Genomic DNA, 12,295 nt, shown 5'->3' on the forward strand with positions numbered 1-12,295 from the left:
CATCAAAACACCGCCACCCAAAACTGCCACGATATAGTGCCACGATATAGTGCCACGATATAGTGCCACGATATAGTGCCACGATATAGTGCCACGATATAGTGCCACGATATAGTGCCACGATATAGTGCCACGATATAGTGCCACGATATAGTGCCACGATATAGTGCCACGATATAGTGCCACGATATAGTGCCACGATATAGTGCCACGATATAGTGCCACGATATAGTGCCACGATATAGTGCCACGATATAGTGCCACGATATAGTGCCACGATATAGTGCCACGATATAGTGCCACGATATAGTGCCACGATATAGTGCCACGATATAGTGCCCGATCAATACTACCTTTTGTTATCATCCATAACTAGTAAACATCATACGAGATCTCATCATACAAAAATATCTTTTTTTATTGAAGGATTCTTTCAGCTACTGATGATGTAATTACTGCTCTTAGAGCAACCTAAATATTTAATATACAATCCATTTATTGTTTGTTGACAGACATCTCTGCGAGTTTCTCTGTCAGCTTCTGTAACAGTTCCTTTAAAGCAGCAAACGACGAATTGTTTATCTCGTCGAAGCAGGGAATAGCTTTCTTCACACGATCCAGCCATCTGCAAACGTTGCTGTACGCCTTGAGATCCACTCCTGACCACTGCAACATAAAATTATGTGCTGATTAACTACTGTGGATGATTCCGGTGTGCAGTCAATTCTGAAAGGTATTCTGATACACGCTACAAAACAAAAGATTCCTCAGTTGTTGATAAAAGAAGATTAGAGACGTAATACTCATTAATGATGGGTCAATAGGATAGGGCGAAGCTTAGAAAGTCCATCCTTCCTCTTTTGTACGATGACTTCCAGAGACTAAATTGTCTGTTACACAAAAAATTCGAAACATTTTACTTACTTGTATTTAACTGCACTTCACTGGAACCCTTTGAAGGCTGTTGCTTATGCAGCTACATGTAAATTAACAGCATCATACAAGTTATTTCTTAATTCATAAACTTTTTGTTGAGCTTTGTAAACAATTTTTTGACAATTTTATCCTGCTCAGCAGTATCACCGAAGTGCTTAAGTCCTGCATACTATTTCAGGTTGAGGAACAAATGAAAATCGGTAGACAAGCTCTCAAGCCTGCGCAGTGCATACTCACTGCGTGACCAAAACGTTGAAACAAACTTGCTGCGATCTTGGTACATGAAGTCACACTGATCAACTAAATATTTTCCCTGTTGCACTGATTGATCAGTTTACAGGTTTGTGAGTACGTTGGGTGTCCTCCAATGTTCAGAACCCATCCATGCGTTAGTAATACAATTAAAATGAATCTAATACCTTACTGTATTTTCCACATAACTGTCATTACGAATACGTCAGAGTCGTTCATTTCGTCTGTATATTTGTGCTACTTTCTTGTTCTGAATGGAGTCTTAAGCCGCAAACACCTAAGCTATATTCAGTGCGATGAAACAGATTCTCGTCACTAATGGCAGAGGCTAGCAAGGCAGTTTTTAAAATTCCTTTATCTGGAAATTGCTCTGTTTAGTCTGGTTTTCAGGAGAACACGCACGCACTTACCTCAGCACTGCTGGCGGTGACAGCGAGGGCGTAATCAGCAATGGTGACGTGGCTGCCAGTAGCCCAGTCTTTACCGTCCAGGAGCTTGTCGAACGTCTCGAAAGCTGCCAACATTTTCTTCTCTTTCTCTGGATCGCCAGGCTGACCGTAAAAGATGGGCATCTGGAAAAAGAACGCTGCAGACAAACACCGAATCGTGTGTAGTTTTGCACGTAGAAAATAAGACCACTAGACAAATACAATGCTGTTACAAATGACTGATGAGATTTTAATGAATTCGCTGTAGTAACATTAGTTGATATATTGTCATAAAACAACTGATGCTGAAGCCTCACCGCTTGCAATTGCTACAAGCCCTGCCTCCCGATGAAAAAAGTCAGAAGCTCAGAATTTTCGGTACAGTTGCAACAGCTTATGAAGGAGAAAGGGTTTTGTGAGAAACTCATCTTCAGCATTTAAGTAACACTTTTTTATGAATGGCACAGTGAACAGACACACTGTGTTGATCTTGGGGACATATCACCACGCTATCGCGCTGCACATTCGATATTCACAGAAAGCTAATGTATTCCGAGCAGCGTCACTGTTTAAAGTTTACAGTCCCTTATTCTTCTGCGAAAATACCGTTAGAGACCACGTCTATCGGAACATGCTAGGAAACTGGCTCGTCCCACAACTGGAGACCTATAGTGTGGACTTCATCTACAAAAAGAATGGTGCTCGATCTCGCTTTAATCGATCGTGAATTCTTAAACAGAAAATTGAGAAACCATTGGATGGGTCCTGGTGTGGATGATCAGAAATTAGTATCGTGGCCTCCACATTCTCTCGACCTAACTCCATGCGATGTTCTCGTGTTATGTGAAACGTTAGAAAGTCACCAGAACTGCGAGCTCACATAACAATGCTTTTGGACATATTGATAGGGACATACTGTGCCGAACGTGGGAAGAACTCTTATTGACTTTATATCTGCAGAATCAGTAGGGAGGCACAAAGCGCGAGAAAAGCCACTGCAAATATGAAATGCTGGTACATCGATAACTAGTGTAACCGACACAACGTTCAATTCAATCATTTAGACGTGCATGCACTTTGTCATACAGGAGCCAAAGTGTCAGTTTCGGGGATGGTGTTCCGTGTTTGTTGCACTTGGTCAGACAATATAGGAACGGTTATCGCTGTTTGTGAATGACGCTGGAGTTATCGTCCGATGATACACCTTTTTCGAATCATCAGTCTTCTGATGGGTTTGATACGGCCCGCCACGAATTCCCCTCCTCTGTCAACCTCTTCATCTGAGAGTAACTTGCACCCTGCGTACTCAGTTATTTGCTTCATCTCTCCCAACATCTGTCTTTATCTGCAGTTTTTGCCCTCTACAGCTCCCTCTGGTACCATGACAGTCGTTCCCTGATGTCTTAATAGATGTCCTATCATCCTGTCCCTTCTCCTTGTCAGTTTTTCACATATTCCTTTCCTCTCCGTTTTTGCACGCAACCTCCTCATTCCTTACCTTATCAGCCCACTTAATTTTCAACATTCGCCTGTAGCGCCACATCTCAAATACTTCGATTCTCTTCTGTTCCAGTTTTCCAACAGTCCATGTTTCTCTACCATACAAAGCAGTGCTCCAACACGTGAATTCTCAGAAATTTATTCCTCAAATTAAGGCGTATGTTTGATACTAGCAGACTTCTCTTGGCCGGGGATGCCCTTTTTTTGCCAGTGCTAGTCTTCTTTTGATGTCCTCCTTGCTCTGTAGGTCATTAGTTGTTTTGCTGTCTAAGAAGCAGAGCTCCTTAACTTTGTGACCATCAATCCTGATGTTAAGTTTCTCGCTGTTCTCATTTCTGCTACTTCTCGCTACTTTCGTCTTTTTTCGATGTACTCTCAAGCCATATTCTGTACTCATTAGATAGTTCATGCCATTCAGAACATCTGAAATTCTTCACTTTCACTCAGAATAGCACTGTCATCAGCCAATCGTGTCATTGGTATCCTTTCACCTACAATTTTAATTCCACTCCCGAATGTTTCCTTTACTTCCATTATTGCTTCTTCGATGTACAGATTGAGCAGTTGGGTCGAAAGACTACATCCCTGTCTTACACCCTTTTTAATCCGAGCACTTCGTTCTTGGTCGTCCACTCTTAATATTCCCTCTTGGCTCTTGTACGTATTTTATATTACCCTTCTCTCCCTATAGCTTATCCCTGCTTTCTCAATTTCGGACGTCTTGCACTATTTTACATTGTCGATCGCTTTTTCCAGGTGGACAAAACCTATGAACGTGTCTTTATTTTTCTTTAGTCTTGCCTCCATTATCAACCGCAACGTCATAATTGCCTCTCGCGCCTTTACCTTTCCTAAAGCCAAACTGATAGTGATACGTGGCTCCGTTGGCGCCAGTCGCTTCTCTGTAATGATATAAGACCTCTGCAATCGACTCTGCATCGCGTGGCCGCGGTTTTCCTCTTTGGTCGCTTCGGGGAGATAGCTGGTTTCGATCGTTTGCAGGCTGGTTGTCGGCGGTCGCTCTTTCGCGCATGCTCTGCCTCTTTCTGTCACGTGGGTAGCGGGGTTGCGGACGGAGACGCGCGTGCAGTCAGCGAGCGTGTACTGCGTCTAGTAAGAGAGCTATGGTCTCTTCTGTGCTGCTAAACGTGTGAAGGTGGCTTGGAATGTATCAGCCTGCTATAGGATATGGTACAGAAGCAAGCATTAACGACTCTCCCAGTGTTTGGACGCCCATGTTATCTGTTTCGTATTGACCACTGGTAAACAAAATACTGAACAGTAGTTATCTGTGTGAAATGGTGGACTTTAAGAGGACTGGAGAGTTGCTACTTGTGCCTCGCCGACATCAAATTTGGAGCAAGTGGAAGTTCTTTCCATTGAGTATGTTGAGAACACAGCCAGCATCAGGAAGGTGCAGGATGAGCAGGTGATGGTATGGAGGTGATGAGAGAGGAGCAGGAACAATTTAAGCTGTTTGTGAGAAACAGATTGTCTACATCTACAGAAGGCTCATTGCGTGATAATACACTCCTGGAAATGGAAAAAAGAACACATTGACACCGGTGTGTCAGACCCACCATACTTGCTCCGGACACTGCGAGAGGGCTGTACAAGCAATGATCACACGCACGGCACAGCGGACACACCAGGAACCGCGGTGTTGGCCGTCGAATGGCGCTAGCTGCGCAGCATTTGTGGACCGCCGCCGTCAGTGTCAGCCAGTTTGCCGTGGCATACGGAGCTCCATCGCAGTCTTTAACACTGGTAGCATGCCGCGACAGCGTGGACGTGAACCGTATGTGCAGTTGACGGACTTTGAGCGAGGGCGTATAGTGGGCATGCGGGAGGCCGGGTGGACGTACCGCCGAATTGCTCAACACTTGGGGCGTGAGGTCTCCACAGTACATCGATGTTGTCGCCAGTGGTCGGCGGAAGGTGCACGTGCCCGTCGACCTGGGACCGGACCGCAGCGACGCACGGATGCACGCCAAGACCGTAGGATCCTACGCAGTGCCGTAGGGGACCGCACCGCCACTTCCCAGCAAATTAGGGACACTGTTGCTCCTGGGGTATCGGCGAGGACCATTCGCAACCGTCTCCATGAAGCTGGGCTACGGTCCCGCACACCGTTAGGCCGTCTTCCGCTCACGCCCCAACATCGTGCAGCCCGCCTCCAGTGGTGTCGCGACAGGCGTGAATGGAGGGACGAATGGAGACGTGTCGTCTTCAGTGATGAGAGTCGCTTCTGCCTTGGTGCCAATGATGGTCGTATGCGTGTTTGGCGCCGTGCAGGTGAGCGCCACAATCAGGACTGCATACGACCGAGGCACACAGGGCCAACACCCGGCATCATGGTGTGGGGAGCGATCTCCTACACTGGCCGTACACCACTGGTGATCGTCGAGGGGACACTTAATAGTGCACGGTACATCCAAACCGTCATCGAACCCATCGTTCTACCATTCCTAGACCGGCAAGGGAACTTGCTGTTCCAACAGGACAATGCACGTCCGCATGTATCCCGTGCCACCCAACGTGCTCTAGAAGGTGTAAGTCAACTACCCTGGCCAGCAAGATCTCCGGATCTGTCCCCCATTGAGCATGTTTGGGACTGGATGAAGCGTCGTCTCACGCGGTCTGCACGTCCAGCACGAACGCTGGTCCAACTGAGGCGCCAGGTGGAAATGGCATGGCAAGCCGTTCCACAGGACTACATCCAGCATCTCTACGATCGTCTCCATGGGAGAATAGCAGCCTGCATTGCTGCGAAAGGTGGATATACACTGTACTAGTGCCGACATTGTGCATGCTCTGTTGCCTGTGTCTATGTGCCTGTGGTTCTGTCAGTGTGATCATGTGCTGTATCTGACCCCAGGAATGTGTCAATAAAGTTTCCCCTTCCTGGGACAATGAATTCACGGTGTTCTTATTTCAATTTCCAGGAGTGTATTTTGCATCAGATATATCTGTTTCAGTGACAGTTAAGCTGAAAAATAAGAAAGCCTGTGGTGGGTCCCTTGTGTCCGTAATCCCGTTTTTGGAGTTTTTCTAATGTTTTAAGGATTGTTACTCTGGATATTACCCAGTTTATCTACAGTTTTTTGTTGTTTCAGTGGTATAATCAGCGGTGCGCGTCGTCCGTTGTAGCTGGTCGTTTAACTGGGGGACGACGCCTTGGCGGCGGCCAGTTTGAATTGTAACAGATAGCGCGTTCGCTGTGTTAATCAGTAGACTCCAGTTCACCGCCGAATTTGAGTATTTGGTGACGTCGAGGCGTCCGTCTCTCCTTGGCCGACTCTCTTTCAGCTTTCATTCAGACTCGAGCCTTGCTTTTTTTCTCACCTCTGATGCGCCATAACTTATCACTAATTTTGTGATACCTGAAAGATGCCTTTCATTGTACTGGGTTTTCAATATTTGATTCTGAGAGAGAGATTGCGAGTTGTATCTGCTGTTATGTCTTAAAAGATGTCCTGCTTCTGTGGAGTTTTCTCGGTAAACAGTTTATTGTTTGTCGAATTCTTAAGATTTATGTGAAGAGAATTTTAACATAATTTATTGCTTGGGGTGGGCTTTGACGCCCGTACACATTTTATCTGTTTAGTAATGTTTCTAATTGTATGGGAATTATATATATTATTCTGGGGTATTGTTAAATAAAATCTGCTGGAAACTACAAGCGACAGTGTGTTTAGTTGGTAATTAATAATTGCCTTGTATTTATTGAGTTGAAGTATCCATGAGCGTGAGTCCCACGTCTCAACTCACCTTTGGGTACCCCAACTGGGTGCATGAATGTGGCAGCTCTACAAAGGTGTCTGATTGTGATTTGTCGATCACCTCTAATGAGTGTGTCCGCCAGAACTCACGGCTGTGCGCGGCCTGCCGGCCTGCTCGACCTTCTTGCGACGATGACAGACGCCTCGCCCAACTATTCACTGCTTTTGTTCACTGCCCGCTGTCCGTAGACGTTCTGCGAACGCCTACTAATATCTGCGATGCTCTAGTTTTCAGCCAAAAGAGTCTCAACGTCAGCTGTCTTTGGAACGATCGCCTGTTACACACGGCATTTTGAAGGCTACGTACAGTGCCACTACCTACCGGAACATTATGAAACTACAGGGACTGAAGTAGGAATAATCCACAATGTCCTTCCACAAATTCTGCATTTTTCCCAACCGAAATTGGTTGAAAAAATGTGTTGAGTTATTTACTGAATGCCCCTCGTATCAAGGCTGCAGAAGGTGTTCACAGCGTATTAGCGTGGTATGTCCTGGAACTGAGTTATTTCTTTGTCCAGTGTGCTTATTGCTACGCACAGTACAGCACGAACTGTGAATAATATTCCTGCCAAAGACGCCATTTGACACACAAAGTTTAGAGCACTTCATGTTCCAAGCTATGTAGCGTTTCTAGGGACTAGAAGATAGTCGTGCCGCATAGGAGTATGGTTGCTTGGTTAGCTGCTGTTGGGAGTCAGCTCGACCTAAGTTATCACAATGCTAGGTTATGTTCCGTTTTCAGTGGCTGATTAAGTTCAATGGGAAATAGAAATGCTGTAAATAACTGAAAGCAGTGCCACTTAAAAAGTGAGCTATACGTCAATTACATAGTCGCATGTAATAAAATAGTCAGAATGTATTAAAGACCATTATTCGTTACGAATAATCTATTTATGACAGTTACTGACGTTAGTGAATAATTTGCATATTTTTTCGCAGATAGTTATTAAAGAAATCGTTACAGCTCATCTAAACTACAGTCAAATTCACGCGAAGCGGCTTCTTCGTAAATTTGAATGCGAATACTAAAGAGATTTATGGGCGCAAAAGACATTTCGGCAATGCTAGGCTAAGGATAGAGACTCATTTAGGTGGCACGTGAACACTGAGGACGAAACTGATGTGATTCCTAATGCCGTGCCGAAAACGTCAGCCGCTACAATGGCCTCAAACATATTAGCAAAAAATTGCTGGGACCAATCGCGTCAGCAGTACGCCATTACACGTGTACAATCCCACACTAATAAATGAGGTCCGTAGAGTGGATCCAGGAGTACATACACAGTTCGGTCACGAGCGTAGCCCAGTAACCTCCGTAGAATGTCGTAATACGGTACCGAGAGGGAAAGAGTCTTAGAACAAGGGAACATTATGCACGCACATCTTAGTGCATCATCGACAAACAAGAGCGCAACTCTTTGTCGAAATTTACGAAGATTACAGCTTACAAAGGCTAGGCTTAATGCCTACGGGGATCTCTAAGTTTGTGAATGTCCTGTAAATAACGTAATTTCATTGTATCTTTTTACAACCCCGGATCACACAGATTGTAACATAACCAGTTTAAACTTCTTAGAAAGTCATCAATTGAAGTTTAAAAACAAAGAAAAAAGGGTAGTAAAATGCTAAGGAACTAAATTACAATCAAACTTAGACAACCTACAAGGTGTAATTTAGCTGCGCAGTGTTTTATTATCCCCGCCTTTCGTTTTTAACCAGATCTAAATTCTAAACGACGACGTTTCTGGAAGTAGAAACCAGGTGTGACACAATTTGTGCATTTCGAGGCTGGAAAATGCAATAAAATATGATTACTTCTTTCATGAAAGCCGTATCAACTGCTGCCAAAAACTCAAGTTGCCAGTATTTTCGGTCTACACATCACCTTCTGGTCAAAAAATTCATTATAACATTCGAGCTTTCTGAGGCAATACGTATACAGGGATTTGACAAAAATATGGAAACTCTGTGAGAAATGGATGTAAGAACATAAATGTAGGTTCTAGTCGAGCCTGCAGATTGCGCCGTTGTACTTTACCACAAATGGCACCTGCGCCATGTTCTCACTACGTTGCAAGTGTTGTAACAGTGCCCTGCGCAGTTTTGAGTGCGTTATGTCGGAACTACGTGAATTCGAACGTGGGCAAACTGTCAATGCTCGTATACCGCGTGCTTCCGTAACCAAGGGAGCCAAAGTGTTTGGTGTTACAAGAGACAGCGTTTCGGAGATTTCTACCATATCCAGTGAAAGCGGGACCGTTTCGGAGATTTCTACCATATCCAGTGAAACCGGGAAACCATCATCCGGTAAGTCACAACGCTATCCAATTCCTGGTATATCGATATTCGTTCTGTCGTTCTGGTTTCCTTGTTTGTTCGTTTTACTTCTTGATGGTGAAAAGCCGGAGGAGCTATCAACTAAGCGGCTGCCCAGAAACTACGAAACTTGTCAGCGGTGGGCCCTTTATTCTTTCGTTTGGTCACGTGGACGGACCCTGTGGTGAGACTTTCCGTGTGCGAAGCGGTGAATGTCTCCCATGCATCTTACGACAAGTTTTTGTCTCCTGAGCTGAATTGACGGATATCTTAAGAACTGGAACTATTATAATTGCGTAGGTTTCCGCGGCCAGAGTCAGCTCGACATAAAAGTTTTGTGGGTATGGTGCCACCTCATATTGTATAAAACTGCTGCTGGAGAAAACCAACGTTTCGACCACGGTTGCAGCGGCCTCCTCCTGCTCCTGGGTCTAGTGTTGCTTTCTTGTTATGCAGTGTCCCTTATATTTTGTTATTACTGTTCACAGCGCATGCCATTACGTCATAATTTTGAAAGATAGCTCATTTCTTTGGTCACTTCAAGAAGAAGGAGAGAGTACCTTCATTTTAATAGCTTACTGCGGTGGAGGGTGAGCGTAACTTCTTGTCTATTGGCTCTTGTATTATGTGCCATGATTAGTGGTCACCGGCGAATGAGAAGTTGTCTCCTGTTTACCAAATGCTGGACGTCAGCCGCGCAGCGGCAGTTACTCGTCGTTAGCGCTCGCGCCTCGAGTTGACAATTCGGTCGGCTGGGCTCTGATTGCTGGCAGCCAAGTAGGGAAAGCCTGAATAAATCCTCTCTATTCATGTTCTTATGGTGTTTAAGTATTTCGATGGCCTCTCTGATAAACAGAGGACGGAATCAGGCTTGCCCCGTCTTGCCTGCCAGCAATCAGAGCCCAACAGACCGCACTGCCACCACGAGGCACGAGCACTACCGGTGAGTAACTGCCACTGCGCGGCCGACATACAGCATTTGGTAAACAGGAGCCAACTCCTCATTCTCTGGTGACTACCAATCATGGCACAATATACAAGAGCCAACAACAACAACAGAGGTTGCGCTCGCCCTCCACGGTAGTAACTTATTAAAATGTAGGTTCCCTCTCCTTCTTCCGTAAGTGACCAATGAAATCAACTATTTTTCAAAATTATGACGTAATGGCATGCGCTGTGAACAGTAATAACAAAATATAAGGGACACTGCATAGCTAGAACGCAACAGTAGACCCAGGCGGAGGCCGCTGCAAGCGTGGCCGAAACGTTGGTTTTGTATGGCAGTAGTTTTATACAATACGACGCGGCACCACACCCACAAAACTTTTATGTCGAGTTGACACTATGTGCCACACTGGGACACGAACCCTGGTTCCTTTGTTCTAGGATAAGTCGGTAGAGCACTGGGTTCGAGTCCCGGTCTGGCACGTAGTTTTAATCTGGCGAGAAGTTTCGTGTCAGCTCACATTCCGCTGCAAAATGAATATCTTATTCCGAAAATCTCAATATCAAATGGCATATGAAAACTATTTAGAAGAATAGCAAATTTTTTGATTGTGGAAAAAGTATTTTTCCCTACGAAAATATTCCCCATTCGGATATCAACTGCACTATGGGTAAGATACTCTTGTATCCCACCTACAAAAACAGAAATTTACCAACGGCGAGTGTAAATTCGCATAATAATGCAACAGGAATTATACAATTTTAGAAATGGACTTCATTTTCAAAGTGTGATGTATCGCCAAATTTCGAAGATGTGTGAAAATAGCCAACTCATGCAGGTTCAACGAAATCGTCGAAGGCGAAAGCCTGATTCTTGCGTGTCATAGCTAGTAAACGGATTACTTTTGTCCATGGTAATACCGTAATGGTTCGCTATTATTGCTTTTTGTCTTATAATTGTTGTTCCCTCAGTCTGAATTTTGTTGAAGTATGTGGGACCCAAGCAACATAGAGCAACGGGAGATACTGAGCGTGTACGAGGACTGCCAGCATGAATGGTCACAGGTGGTGTTTGAAACACTGAAAGAAAAAAATTCTGAACCAGCGGGCGCTTCAGGGCAGATGCGAAAGCAATTTACAACGTTTCGAGAACGAGTATTAAGTGAGGAACCTTGGAACATACTACAGCCCAATATTTCCCTAGGTGACGTGAAGCCAATACTGCTTTGAGCGAGCTCAGAGGTATTTATGAAGTCATTCTTCGTGCGCTACATACGTGGCTGGAATGGGAAAAATTCTGTGTGTTCCATTTGCAAGTACCATCTGCCACACACCCACAATAGTCAGCCGAGTATGGATGTACATAGATGTAGAGCTTAATGCTGTTAACTTACAAGCAACTTCTTGCAGCTGATCCGAACACATGATCACTGCAACACCTATATTTATGATAAATTACAAAGATGACCAATTGCTTTCAAGAACAGCTGTGGGCCCGTACGCAGTGCCACCATCGTCGTGTTTACGTCATTATAAGAGAGAGAGAGAGAACGCTGTGGCTTAAAGCGAAACATTGTCATGCATTATATTCGAAAACCAGCTCTTAAACGCCATCTAATCTGCGGCAGGGATGCAGTAACTCCCTTAGGCGATTCAGCAGCGAATGACAGTAATGGGTGTATCTGCATAGTCTGACAATTGTAATACCATTGTCCATTTAGGCGTTTGCTGTCGAGTAATAATTCTACACATTTTTAACATGATCTTCCAGTTTCCTCACATCTAACTTAATAACAGCAAAAGCATTGATCGGTACCTTCTGTAAGTTCCATTTTTGGTAATTGTATAATGTGTGTCTTGTAGAAGGCTCACGTAATATATAGGAAAAGAGAACTTTAATTCCCTTCTTGTAGCTCGATTTATAGGAGACGAAAATGCTCTCAGATAGCAATCTTGGGAAAAACTGATCCTCACCTATTATCTAAACCGCTTTTTTCCATTTCCAAGTCTAATCCGACTTTTTCTCCTTTCAGAGTCCTGCATCAGAAAAACTGGTAATTATATCATTGCCATCAGACGCATACACAGCAATTAAACTGTGACATACTCTTTGCTATCCCTCAAGGCTCACTA

At 44.5% G+C, this 12,295-nt stretch overlaps 1 protein-coding gene across 2 annotated transcripts in view; it reads right to left on the reverse strand.

The window, feature by feature from the left end:
• Positions 1-394: 394 nt before the first annotated feature.
• The window catches only part of LOC126234710 (glutathione S-transferase 1-1-like), a 95,807-nt gene continuing 83,906 nt past the window's right edge, over positions 395-12,295 (reverse strand). For both annotated transcript variants that reach the window (XM_049943457.1, XM_049943456.1), the window contains exons 5-6: positions 1,599-1,760; positions 395-666 (exon numbers count right to left, since the gene is read on the reverse strand). In XM_049943457.1, the coding sequence (XP_049799414.1) occupies positions 496-666; positions 1,599-1,760 (333 nt within the window). In that variant the 3' untranslated portion in view covers positions 395-495. The remainder of the gene's footprint in view (positions 667-1,598; positions 1,761-12,295) is intronic.

The sequence above is a fragment of the Schistocerca nitens genome, chromosome 2 (assembly GCF_023898315.1).
Source record: "Schistocerca nitens isolate TAMUIC-IGC-003100 chromosome 2, iqSchNite1.1, whole genome shotgun sequence".
Lineage (NCBI taxonomy): Eukaryota > Metazoa > Arthropoda > Insecta > Orthoptera > Acrididae > Schistocerca > Schistocerca nitens.